At 39.2% G+C, this 14,496-nt stretch overlaps 1 protein-coding gene across 7 annotated transcripts in view; it reads left to right on the top strand.

Moving 5' to 3' along the window:
• Positions 1 to 14,496, top strand: part of MLIP (muscular LMNA interacting protein) — a 123,070-nt gene that overhangs the window by 57,998 nt on the left and 50,576 nt on the right. For 3 of the 7 annotated variants that reach the window (XM_074154116.1, XM_074154110.1, XM_074154109.1), the window contains exons 4-5: positions 5,152 to 6,780; positions 12,509 to 12,580. The exons of 2 other annotated variants lie outside the window; for them this stretch is intronic. In XM_074154116.1, coding sequence (XP_074010217.1) covers positions 5,152 to 6,780; positions 12,509 to 12,580 — 1,701 coding nt within the window. The remainder of the gene's footprint in view (positions 1 to 5,151; positions 6,781 to 12,508; positions 12,581 to 14,496) is intronic. 2 more of the 7 variants (XM_074154113.1, XM_074154111.1) reach the window with 1 other exon arrangement.

Below are 14,496 nucleotides of genomic sequence, written 5' to 3'. Positions count from 1 at the left end.
GAATGTGAAGAGAGGTAGTATGTAATATGGGTAATGCATAACTAATCATTATTCTTAAGTCACAAGTTTTCAAGACTGTAAGTACTTCCTCCGTCTTCATTATCTAAATATCTCTAGCTGTCTCTATCGCTTCGTAAGAAGAAGGTGTTTTTACTAAGATACTTTTCACTGATGTTCCAATTCTTCTTTGGTGTTTCTTTAGGCATCACTCTTTCTGGATTACTATATAATGAAGTATTATCAGTTCAGAAAAGAAGGAAAATGACGATAAGATTAAATGGAGGCATTATTTATCTGCTGGTAGATTTCCATTGTACAAAGGATTCCATATAGGGGCTACCTTATTGGTTCTTGGATTATAAGGGCAGTATCTGTCCCACTTAAGAGTTATTATATAGAACATTATGTTCATTTAAAAGCATAATTAGACTATGGGTTTCCTGTCAGAGGTAAGAAAAACAAGGCCCAGCATTGGGGAACATTGTGTTATACAGGGGATTACTCTAACTGAATCAGAGGGCTCCTACAGCTTCATTCATTTCTGACTTTGTTTAAATGAAAGAAAAAAAGAAAAGCCTTGAAAAAAACAGAAGCTTCTGTTGTTCTTTGAGGTGTAAAGGTCCCGACTGATGTTGGAAAATGCCACACTCTATTCAAAGCCTTACAAAAATAATCAGTTAAAAAAATCATTAGTTATTCTGCTTGTACTTGGAAATTTTTGGTGATAGTTTACTGTTAATATATTGTGCTTTTTTTTTTTTTTTAATGTTAAAGAAAGTCTAACCATTCAAGGGAGAGGCAAACTCACTCCTGCCCTTGGTAGTTAACTCTTTCAGATGAGTGGGATATCTGCTCCCCTGAATACCACGACATGAACTCTGCTTGGAGAAACTTCTTGACTCACTGTGGGGATCAATAGCCAGAAGGTTTTTTTAGGTAGTCAAAGTCACACGACATTCTTCTGTCCAGTGCATGTCACCTGATCTGACTTTTCCAAACAAATCACTCAAGAGTCCCTACAAACTCCTTGCCATCGCCAGGAAGAATGCAGGGAAAAAACGGACTGTTCTGAATGGCATCTATATTAAGTGGGTTTTGGCTCACAGTCTGATTTACTGTGGTCTCTCCAGAGATTTTGACAAGTTTCCACAGTCTCCAACTGCTTCTTTATGACTCTCTCTTCTGTCGTGCTTTAATCCCATAATCAGAAGAGTAAAAGTGAGAAAACTCGTGGGTTGAGATAAAGACAGTTTAATAAGTAAAGCAAAAGCCATGCACGCAAGCAAAGCAAAACAAGGAATTAATTCCCTAGTCCCATCAGCAGGCAGGTGTTCAGCCATCTCTAGGAGAGCAGGGCTCCATCATGCATAATGGTTACTTGGCAAGACAAACACCATCACTCCGAACATCCCCCCCCTTCCTTCTTCTTCACCCAGCTTTATATACTGAGCATGACGTCATATGGTATGGAACATTCCTTTGGTCAGTTGGGGTCACCTGTCCTGGCTGTGTCTCCTCCTAGCTTTAGTGTCTTCCCAGTCTACTTGCTGGAGGGGCAGTGTGAGGAGCAGAAAAGGCCTTGATTGCTTAGCAACAACTTAAAACGTCAGTGTTTTACCAATACTACCTTCATCCCAAATCTAAAACATAGCATTATACCAGCTGCTAGTAAGAAAGCTAATTCCATCCCAGCTGAAACCATAAAAGGTTCTCAAGGTTGTAACCTTGGTAGGGTATTTACTTTAGTCTTTTCTATCTATAATCAAATTCTATTGAGTTCAAAGCATGGTTAACTGGCCCCTGGACCAGGTCTGCGTCAAGCCATATCTTTTCTCAGACATGACTTTTGCCTTTTGGGCTCTCTGTTACACACTTTCACTTTTCCTCTTTGACCAGCACATCTCTCAGGGCCTTGCTGGTATAAGTAACCACATTTTTTGTGCCCTTCCAAAACAAAGATCTCTAAAGATCACTTGCCTTGTGTCCAGCTTAGCTCTGCCATTTCAAACATGCTGAAGGTCTCCCGGGCAAGGCTCAATACTAAGACTATGACCTCTTTGATATGTCTGAGATCATCTACGCAGCATCAAGATCTTTTTGAAGTTCATTGATCCCTTTGTAGTAAGGTAACCTTGCCACCTATTTCAACTTTCTTTATACATTTTTAGGAAATGCATATCTGAGGTGCTCCTGAGAAGAGAAAATGACTTGCAGTTGAATTACAGACCAAAGGAACACAAACCCGCTTCAGTCACTCGCTTCCTCTACACTAATCCAGTACAACTACAGAAGTGTTTTAAACCAGTAGAGAAACTGAACAGAAAAAAAAGGTCAAAAATTTTCCACTGATCGAAGGAAGTTATTATATCTCACCTACTGACAGCGTAAAAGCCATGCACCCGTAAAACCATGCTCAGTTTGGTGGCCACTCGCTCCCAAATTCAATAAACATGTGAAGAAGGGAATGGGGGTCCAGCACAAAGCTATAAAGGTGCCTAGAGCACATGTATGCTGAGGCTGAGGGAGCTGGCTTTGTTGACTCACACCAAGAAGTATTCAAGGAGGTGCCTAGGAACAGACCACAGCTACTTGAAGGGCAGTTACAGAGATGACAGAGCCAAACTCTTCTCTGCAGTGGCATGTGAGACAGCAGTGGCCACAAATTGAAGCATGGGAGGTCCCAGCTGGGCGTCCAGAGAAGCTTTCTCACTGGGTTGTAGTGCAGCACTGACATAGGCTGCCCAGGAGGTGCTGGAGCCACCTCCGTTATTAAGGCTTTAGAGACTTGGTGAGACATGGCCACACCTGACCTGAGCCACTGGTGTTGGTGAGAGCCCTGCTTTGAGTAGGAGGCTGAACTAGATGACCTCAAGAAGTCATTTCCAACCAACTTTGATTATGATCCTCAGATCCTGTAAATTAGAGGGTGACCATCTATAGATGTACTGCATTACAGTGTAAAACAATAGCAGAATCTTTTCAGAAGACTTGAATAATGGCTCAATTAGCACAGCACATAAATGTTCAGTCGTGTTCAAACTGGAACAAGACTACTGCAAAATATCTTTATCATACTTGCAGGAACGTATTTATCATCTGCTACCATGAACATTTTCCTAGCTTCTTATAAATCTTTCTTATTAAGTTTTAACTAATTAGAAGTCATTGCACATCCTGCTCTTTCATTATGGAGTTTCATATTCATTCCTCATTTTCTTTTAATCCGTTGTCTTTGTAAAGGGAAATTTATCTATTCTGTTTTGAAATATAGAGATTTCATTCCCCAGTTTTGTCTTGGTAGTTTATCAACTTCAGAACTCATTATTAAATTCAGGAGGTTGCTCCAAATTATCAGATTTATTACCATGCTGCTTTTTAACTTGATAAATAATTTTATATTTCATGACATATTTAATAATAATTTTTTCATAATACTTAAACATCAGTAAATTATTCTCAATTTACACTATTTTTTCTTATTCTTAATTAGCAGCTTTTTCAACAAGAGTCAATTTCTTAATCCAATAGATTATATGGTACAATGATATAATGGATATTAATTTTTGTATTCTAATATTTTCCTTGTATACATCCATTGGCTTCCCAATTCAAAACGGGATACTTTAACATATGTATAAAATAAGTAGGGTTGTAACATATGTATAAAATAGTAGGGTTGTAAAGGCATTCTGATTGGTTTCTATAAATCAAAGCATTGCCTTGGCTTTTCTGAAGGTATCTTATACAGAAAGTGTCTTCAGTTTGCAAGTTTTGTTATTTATATGGTATAATTTAGCAGGAAGAGCTCACTTATTTTAAGTTATAAGGGCTAATAGGTTTCTGATGTGCACGTTTAGCTCATATTTAGCTTTTTATGCTAAGTTTAGCCCTTAGAAGCCTCTAAGTCTTGCTCTTCTGTCACAGCTTTTTCCAGTGTGTACTCTCACTTGAAAATTACTTGATTTGTTCTTATTTTTCTTTTGTGATGTATCAATACTATATGACATAACAATAATAATCATAATAGTTCCTCTCTCTTGTGAGGAAGACATTTGTATTAAAAATATAATTCATAAGCTGAGCCACAGACGTGTAAGTTGTGTATGTAGAAACTGAATGGTATAATTTTCTTTTATAGAATTGTATAATCTTTTCAGGGTATCAAACAGTAAATAAATAGGTGTTCTTATATGAATTTTGTAGGGATTAGAGTCAATTTCCCTGCTTTCAAGTCGCCCAGTCAAAAGTTAGGTGATAATTTGTAGCCTTTTGATTTTACAGTTGACTTAGCTCACTATTTCATACTGATATGTTTTATTCATATTGTGTATACCTCAGTTTTTAATTTCAGCATTATAATAACTTGGAAGATTTTGAGAGAATTTCTTTCTTTAGAAGCATAAAACTGTATAAAAGGTTGATAATATACTTGTATGCTGTAATTAGTTTTGACAAATCCTAATTAGAATAGACCTAAGAAAAAAAGGGACTCATGAAAGAGCTCATTACTGTTTTATTAGTGTATTGTAAGACTGTGGAAAAGGGGATAAGGACTCTTATATGCCTGCAAACTGTCAGATGCACTGCTCTGTGAATGACAAGAAAAGTGAAAAACAAACTGGATGTCTGATTTAAGTAGTTCTGAGAAAATTTCTTGTTCTGGTATCACAGTGCTGCAGAAGATGTTGTTTACTGAATGAGAAAAAATGAGTACTTGACTTGAATCTCATTTACAGAAAGGCTACTTTCCAGTGAGCTGGTAAAGTGAGATGAGATAATATTGTAATTTTCTCACTTTCTGTGGTGTTTATACAATGTGAGTGGCATCACATGATTCTGGACACTGATGACACAACTGTCTTGAGTTTTACCTAAAATGAAAAATACAGAAGACTTGAACCTCATTTATGTCAACATAACTGAGGTCTCATAAAAATAAGTAAAACATAAGTTATCTGCACTCAGTCACCTCCCCTGAGAGCTATATTTATCAGGCTGTAGCCCCCAGTTAAAGACAGCCCTGTACTTTAAACCCACAGAGCAGTACTAATGGAAACACTTTATGCATGACCACAGGACTGAAATGTGGGGTGCTTAACAGTTCCACAGATTCCACCTATATTAACATTTCTGTTTTTCTTTTTTCTCCAGTTAATTTCTACTTTTTCCACCTCTGATCATCTTTCCTCTAAAACACCTGCTGTCCACTTAATTTCTCCAACTAATCAGAAAGTAGTGTGTGGTGCCATGGTTAACCTGAATCAAGCCTCTTCGCTGGAAGACTCCTGTAACAACCGGCAGTCAGCAACTGGGTTTTCTAAGCAAGATTCATCTCTCTACTTTCAGTCTGCTTCCCATAGTTCACCCCCCTCCATGTCCAAAATATCCTCTTCTGCATCAAATAGTTGTTACCCCACTCCTCGATTGTATGATAACCTACAAACGCCAAGTCTCTATGCCCCTCTCTGTGCTTGCAAAATGGGAGACTTTGCCACATCCTCCGTTCCAGCAAAAAGCCCAAGTCTTTCCCCCAATCCTCCACGTTCAGCTGAAATTCAAGGATCTTCAGGTCAGACTTTATCCCCCAGCTCTTCCAAAAGATTGAAAACTTTATCTCCTGTCCCTGTACATATAATAACACATTCATTATCTCCTAGCCCTAAACCTTTGTCTCCACCCTCTCTTTACGGCTCCTCTTCGACAATATGTAGTATAAATGAGCCTTGCACACAAACGTCATCTAGAGGAAATTTAACAAAGTCAGGAGTCAGATCCCCTCTGCCAACCAGACTGACCCTCTTAACTGCTATTTTGAGATCAGGCTCTTCTCAGCGGAGACCACTTTCCCCTGCTTCTTGTCCAACGTTTTCTCCTAGCTCCCTTGGATCCTCAACACTTGCTATAGATCAAAAGTCCAAAACAACTCCCCCAACCCCCAAGAAATCTGTTTCAAGCCCTCCAATAAGGCCAGATTCTCCCAGCAGAGAGGAATATTGGCTTTCAGGATGGACTCAGCATCTGCCTTTACCCTCCAAGCCTCATCCCACCCCTAGAGCGAGGTCCCTTTCTCCTCAAAAGCACCTTCCAATCAGAACGCTTTCTCCAGACTCCCGAAGTCCTCTGTCATCCCCTGTCTCCTCACATAGAACATCAGTTACCTCTCCAGGTTTGCAGTCTAGTCGGCCTCCTCCTTGTCCCCCAACACTCTCTTCCCTGGCACACCCTACTTCTCCTTCTCCAGAAGGGCTGCGCTCTGCTGCCTCCAGGTCCCGGGCACCTCAGAAGTCCCAGAGAGTGCACACTTACTCACCCATCTTTACCTGCCGGTCATATCCTTTGCTTTCTTCTGCCAGTCTGAGTGGCGGATTCTCCTCCACCCTAGAAAAACACTCATCTCCTTCCCCAAGTCTTTTGCATTCAGCTTCTAGGTCTAAATCAGGTTTATCCCAAATGTCTGTTCAGGAGATGAGTGCCTCGTCTACCACCCCTTCAAGTCTCTCAAAGCAGACCTCTCTCTCACGGCCTCATTCTACTCCACCAGTTTCACAAACTGGTAATATTAATTCCTATCCACTGCAGGTTAATTCTTCATTGGTGCACACAAATTACAGATCTAATTCCTCCTCCCCAAGACCTGAGCAATCTGCCACCTCACCAGAGTTAAAGTGCAGATCTCCTGTCTCAGACAAGTCACCAGGCACACTGCCATCAAGACCCAGAGAGCTGACTTCACCACAATCTTTTTCCCTGCCTCCTGACCATGAAAACATCAAACCCAAGGTACTCTTGGTGCATGCTTATTTTCTAACAGTTCTTTGTCCCTTTGTAGGAAAAATCACATCTGTATTTCTCAATGCTAGTGAAATAAATGAGCTGTGGAAAAAATGTTTTAAAAGGAACTGTTTTTGTATTGATAGCAAAGATAGCAAAGACTAAATCCTACCATATCAAATTGCTAGCAATGTGTTCTGTATTATGGGGGAAGATGCTGTAGGAATCCTTTAGCATAAAAATAAAATACTTTATTCATGAGTGGGAGGAGGTACTACTGAAGATAGATTTGTGTCCAGTGGTTCTGATATACATTTAATGCACTTATCTTTGAAGCTCACTTAAAACACTGGTGCGTCAAAAATAACCCATAGAGCCTGTTCTAACGTGACTCCCCATGTATTCCCACTGAAAGTAATAGAAGTATGGTGGTCTTAGGTGCAGGGCTGAGCTGGAAGCAGCTCAATCTGATTGGTGTGAACTGGCTGTTCCAGCAACAGTCGACTCCCAAACACGCCATTCCACCTCTCCCCCCACCCCGGCTCCCCAAGGGGCTGCACTCACCCCGGCTGTTCTGCGCCTCTCTGGAACCATCCCAGAGGCATGGCTGAGCTCAGCCTCAGCAAGGACTACGCGGCCAAGAGCTGGAGGCAGAAGACAAGGACAGTCTCCTGCTTCTTAGAATCATAGAATCATCTAGGCTGGAAGGGACCTTCAAGATCATCTAGTCCAACCATCACATAACTCTGACAAAAAAACCCATCACTAAACCATGTCCCCCAGCACCATGTCAACCCGTCTTTTGAACACCTCCAGGGATGGTGCCTCAACCGCTTCCCTGGGCAGCCCATTCCAATGCTTGATAACCCTTTCAGTGTAAAAATTCTTCCTAATATCCAACCTGAACCTCCCCTGGCGCAACTTGAGGCCATTTCCTCTTGTCCTGTCGCCTGTGACTTGCCTTTCTTTGGTACAGACAGAAGGTGAGGGGAAAAAAAAAGAAAAAAGGCCAAGCTTCCTACAACATGGGCTACTGCAAATATGAAAGTCACACACCTGACAGATCAGCCACACTCCTGCTGTTTGTCATCCACCCAAAGGCAGGAGAGTCCCGGCAGAGTGAGAATAAGCAAAGATGGCAATTGCTGCAGGAGGGCTTGGGGACCCAGTCACACTTTAAATCTAAAGATAAATCTCAAGAACGGGAAGGGGAGAAAAGGAAAGCTTATCAAAAAACATGCAGCATGTAGGTGAGAACAAAAGGAACTGCTATGCAAAAAGGAAGAGCTGGTGGCAGAAGACATCAGAGCTGCAGAAAGCTTTCCAGCCTCTTTTATCTTATCTTTGCACTCTGTGCCTCCTCTTGCTGATATCCGAGCTCTGCCCATCACAGAAAGGCTATCATAGTTTATTGATTTATTTGTTCACAGCACAAAATTACAGCCTAGTCTGCCAGACCGAGTTGTGTCAGATGTTGTTCCTAACAGCTTGGCCATGGCAGGGGTGACTTGAACTGCTTGGAAAACGTTAATTGAAAATGAGAGGTTTAAATCAGCACAAAGTAACGATTGTCATGAACGGTTCTTTTAAAAACAAACAACCCAAAGGGAACCATTGTGCCAAGCACAGCTGGACAGTGTCGCTACACCCTGTCAGTATTACTTAATGAAACAAAAAATGAAATTGCTGAAATTCCAAGAAAAAAAGCCCCGAGACAAAACTGGAAGGCATGACTGAGCCTGCAGATTGCAAAGCAGTTGCAATTTCTGCCAGTCAGTGCAATGAGCACTGTGAGAGTCTCTGGCAGTAAGGAAATTCTCTGCTTGTGACACTGAGCTATTGCCTGGGTTTATATCTGCAGAAGTTATTACACCCTATCTGTCCCACCTACTGTCCTTTTTCCTGCTAATTCTGCTTTATCATGCAATACGGTGGCACTTTTGAAACTGCCTCACCACCCCCCTGAGATTGGGAAAGTGTCCACCAATTTAAGAGACTTGGACCATTAGTCTGGTACAATTTTTAGTCGTGCAGACAAAGCTGGCTCCACTGGGGATGCAGAAGATCTGAAATCTCTAAATCAAATGCAGCTGGGTGTTCAGTGCAGGAAAGGTCTCTCGTGTCTTTAAAATGTGAGGCTGAGACTTCATTTACAGTTAATAATAGTGTGCATTCAACACCCCCCTTTCCTCCTGCTCTCATTTATTTCCATACCTAGTTTATGGTATAGTTCAATGAACTTTGCTGATGTATTAATGGTACCGGGCTCTCCAGCCTCAAATCTCGGTGTATTTCCAGAGAAAAAAGGAAAAGATTGAGGAGAGACAAGATTAACATCCTAAGCAGCGTTTAGATCTCTTTATCAGCTCATTTTTAGAACTAGATAAAAAAGCAGGTTGTTTCCTCTGATGACTGTTGATGCATGATAAAATTTTTGCATGTATGAATGTGCTAAATGAATATTAAGGGAAAGCAAGGATCTAGAACTGCTTGACTTTGGCATGTGTAATTTTGCAACCTTAATGTTACTTCAACAGTGGTTGAAGCAACATTAAGGCACATATTAAGCTGACACCTATTAAAGCAGAATTTGGACATAAGATGTACTTTTCAGCATTCACATCAAACTGTTTCATTAGCATGATATCAAAGCAATTATGCAAAAAGTGTTCTTTAATGGAGAGCTTTTACATGCATGCACCAATTCACGCAAATCAAAGAACCACCTATTAACTGATTTAACTGTTTGCATTTGTATATATAAACACGTGTTTTCCCATGCTTTAGATGTTTATCTTTATGTTCGCCAATGATTTAAAGATATGACTGTCTTTCAAAATGAATATAAACATAAATCCACAGATCAGTGTGAACCGTGAACTGTAGGTGACCACAGGATAAATAAAAACTATCTCCCTGGACTTTGAAGACACTTTGACAGTGTCCTCATGGACCTAATGTAGCAAAATGAACAGTAGGATGGAGTGGAGACAGATAAAATTGCTGATTCTACAGGAACAGATTAGAATAAAAACTGCCGGCTATTGTTTGAAAACTCTTTGCAGTAGTTTCATGGGTTATCATTCCTATGTGCGCGTTGATTTTTCCTATTTGCATGTAGTACAGGAATGTATGTAAATCTGCCCAAAAGAGCTGGGGAATGAACTAACTGTAGCAAGACAGAGCTCAGCACAGCTGCAAAACCTACCACAAAGCAGGAAAAGTTACTCATGAGGAGCTCTACACTCTCATGGTTTGTCACTGATTTTAAGCCTTTATAGGTACGCATCTAGCACACTTTGTGACGCCCTGCGGGTGCCCTAGGTGATCATTTGAGCAGGAAAAGTAGGACATTTTCCCCAAAACTCCCCAGGCTGATATTTGCCTGAGTTTGATACTGGAGTTAATTTCCTTCTGACTGGATCATGGTGCAGACCAGCAGACCTAACTGTCCATAGCTGTTTAAAAACATTACTACGTTCTTATGAACCAGATTATTAAATGTATTTAGGCATTGCAGAGTAATTTTAAGTAATGCAAACTAATGTGTTGATAAACATATTCATATAGATGAGAAACTGAATTAAAGACTTTCCCCTCATCTCAGACACTGTGACGATAGTACATTGCGCACAGGTATCTGCAAGTGATAAAGCACATTAAAGCAGTATATTTTACATTTTAACACTGATATGTCTTTGTTTAGTTCATATAACAGTAAAACTAACTTGAAAATGGTCACAGTATTCTCATCATACATGATACTCATCTCATCATATGTAAAAGTCCATGGGCTAGTGGAAACACTGCATTTCATTTACATGTTTAAGTATATAATTTTCTTGATTGAATATCATTTAAAAGCAAACAAGGATACATTTTGTGGATATACAAATTTTAATGTTTGGAATTTTGGTCTGCCATCTTACTTCAGTGTGCAGTATTTTATGTCTTATCTGCATATAGATTTGTACATACATAAATATATATATGATCCTACACACATTTATAGCAGTGTTGCTGTCCAAATGTTCAGAGGGCAGGATTCAACTCACATGACTTCTGACATTTGGAAGTTAGATATCCATGCAAAAGTTGGCCAATTCTATTATAACTAATTAAGAGAATATGGCGTGTTTGCAGGATGATTTTATTTTGCCTTTCTAGGTGCCTCTTTTGGGATGAGATGAATTATTCTGTAGATGCCTGTGACTATAAAATGTGTTAGTTTTGACTGAAGCACCTAAATGGTAGACATCCAAGTTAGAATCACTGAGTCTCATATAAATTACAACCCCCCTCAAAAAAGGAAAAAAAAGTGCTTTTCCAGCATTCGCATTCATCTGCTTTGTCAGAATATTCATTCAATATGATTACTGTGATTATTGACTTCTTGAATGTCTGTTCAGTCTCCAACTTCTGACTAAGAGTAAAGTTGAAAGAAACATAATATTATGTAGAGAAAGAATTAAAGATCGGTGTCCTACAATATTTCAAGAGAGGTTCAAGGCTGATATAAGTTTCTCCTATCTGAATTAAAATTTTGGCCCCTCTGCTGTCATCAAGAATTTTATTAGATATAAAGAAAAGAAAAGTGACAAAAAACCAACCCAAAGTACACCATGCTGCTCAGCCTGTTATCTCATAATCACCTCTATTCACTGTTGCAGACAGCAGAACATTCAAAAACCTGCACTGTAACTTTATTTCTGGGTGACTATTAGAAAAATAATCAGCCAATAACTTAAAACTCTATTATTATGTGGATTTCTGATTTTTTATTAGGTGTTGCTGAAAAGGGAACTATGTAATGAATCCTTACTTAATTGTTAAAAAAAAGTAAATTCCAGCAGTCATGTGATTAAGAATCCAAGCTCTTGAACTCATGCAAATATAGAAGAATCTCATCAATCATTTAAAAATTACTGAATTTAACCTCCATAATTGCAAAGAAAATGTAGGAAGTATGGTTTCTAAAGAGTTAAAAATAACTGGGCAAGATAATATAGTCTAAAATATAAATTGTTTAAACAGAATAATTTTTAAGGCTGATCTCAGAATTTTTGTACCCAACCCATTCATTTTGTATGGCTTAGATTGTCAGTTCTGCATTCTTGGTTAGAGTGTGAAAGTTCCTATACTTGTTCTGAAATATTTGTTTGGGTGGTAGTGTTACTTATTCAGGAACTGAAAAGCTGTGACAGGACTTAAATGATCTATCCACTCATGCAAGTAATTCAGCATTTAAGGGTCCTAATCAGTCTCATTAAAGCCAATCACGGAAGTCGCTCTGACTTAGTGGTCCAGGATGACACCACACAGCAGCAGTTGTTGAGGTGTATGTACTGACAGAAGTAGCTGTGCATTATCATATCAAATCACAAGCAAATTTGGAAAAAACTGACAGCCTCTCCTGATGTTCATTTAAGGACAGTAGTCAGCAGAAAGTGGTCAAAATCACTTTGGAAGTTATACGCTGGTACAGGGATTTCAGTTTGTCCTACTTCATTCCTAAAACCGAAAGATGTCATTTAAAATCTTAATAGAAACACTAGCTTCTTCTTTAAGAAATAGCTTTCCTAGATAATACGTAAGCATTGTATTGTTTCAACATGTCTGCAAGACAAGTGGAATTGTCTTTCATTCTGTCGTACCTTTCCCCTCTCTTCCCCCTCTCTCCCTCTCCCTCTTCTACCCTGTTTTACTTCTCCTCCTGCTTTCTGGTTTACCCTTTTAGCAGTACAAGATCAAGACAAGCTACAAGGCATTTGCAGCAATCCCTACAAACACATTACTTATGGAACAGAAGGTTAGTGTTTGCTCAAAGACATGGGAACTGCGTTGTAAATTTGAGACCATTCGACTTTATGCACATGTTCTGACATTTCTGTGGGGTACATTGCAGAATGTAAACTCTGGGAACTAACTGCTCAGGATTATAAGGCCAATCATTTTTCACCTTCCACTGAAGATCAAAGCCTTCACTAATCTGAAATTCTGCAAATACATTTACTGTAAAAAAAAAAAAAAAGTATCCTAAAGGAATTGCCATTTATGGCAACGTCTCAAAGTCTGGTTTGTTACTGGAAAGTGTCTGGAGCATTGCTATTCTGGGACCCACCAATCATAAGTCTTGGTCAGTTAATGATTATTCAATGGCTATGCTTATACTAGTAAACATCCCAAGATACACAAATTTGACCAGCTGTATTGTTAAACTGTGAGAATGGTCCTGGCCGTTGCACTGGCCTCCCTTAACTACCATTTCCCAAACAACTTCCCTGAGCACTTCAACAGTTAGCATGAGCCAGGGGTCCTTTCCCACTACATAGTCTGGAGTTACAATCTTTTTCTGCAGGGTAGAATGATAGATCCAAAGAACAGTCTTTAGTGCATTTGTTTACTACCAAAGACACAGCCAACAAAGGCTGGGTTGTATAGTCCTTATTGAGATAATGCAACTTTTGTAACTTTGGAAGTCAATTGAAAATTTAAATTTTGCATGAAGTGTTCAAAGTAACCACCAATGTCTATTTAAAAAAAAAAAAAATCCCAAATTATTTTTGCACAAAAGAGTAGCCCACTAAGTTTAACAAAAATTTTCTATGATGAATAATGAGCTAAATGTCTTTTATGTTTAAAGACATGCTTAATCACCTTGACATCCAGTTTATAGCTTTATCAGAAAAATCTTTCTATTCAGGACCTAGTTCAGGAACTTAGCCTCTGATTAATTTCTGTAAAATTAAGCATTCCTAACTACACATTTAAATATGTATTCACATACATAGCTCAGTTGATTTTACTAGAAGTTTGCAGAGCCTAAAGACATTGGAGAGAGGGAACTTAAATATGTAAAAGTTTTGAAGATGATAATTCTGTCCTTGAAATATTACTGATTGTGATCTAGTAATTATCAATTAACTGCTATAAATTAGATAATTTTTTTTTTTCAAAAAGGGACATTACTTTCTTCTCCACTGTTCTTTTAATCTTGAATGATTTTTTAAAGCATTTTCATAAAACCTAATCCTTCCCTTACTTAAATCTTGAATGCACTAATGAAGTTATGTCTGCTTTAGCATGTGATGTAGATCAATAGAAATGGCCAAGTAGAGGCAAACAGCTGATGCAGGGGATCCTGCACTGCCACAGAATGTATTTTGGGAGGGTTTAGTTTGGGCAGAGTGACTCTTAGTGGCTGGATGCATTTGGTGGACTCCTAAAGCGCCACTTCATGATTGACTTCATCTGAAAGGTATCCGGTTTGTGGACTCTAAGAGAGCACCACTCCGCAAACCAAGCCAGGTAGGTGACTTTGAGCAGGGTATTCACTCTGAGAGCACACTCCTGATGTGACCTAGTGGGTTAATGTCAGCCATCTGATCACACTTCTTCAGAAGAAAGGGGATCCCTTTTGATGGTCTCTCTGATGCTCGTTGGGGCATTGACTCACAACCTGCATGTTACTTATCCCCGATACATAAAACTGAATTGTACAATCTAATGCCAGAAAAAGTAATGACTCAAAAGATACTTGTGTTTAAATAGACTTTTGGTTATCCACCGCTTTATTGAAAATGCTAGCCTTGGTGTATCCTTCAGTAGCAAAATCACAGTCGTGTAAAACTAGTAAGAAATCAATTTTCTGCTATAGGATTTGCCTTCAGGAGAGGCTTTTGACTAATTTACTTTGTAAACCATATGTTTCAGCCTGTCCTGACT

Source organism: Numenius arquata, chromosome 9 (assembly GCF_964106895.1).
Source record: "Numenius arquata chromosome 9, bNumArq3.hap1.1, whole genome shotgun sequence".
Lineage (NCBI taxonomy): Eukaryota > Metazoa > Chordata > Aves > Charadriiformes > Scolopacidae > Numenius > Numenius arquata.
This window is presented reverse-complemented; position numbering and strand designations above follow the sequence as displayed.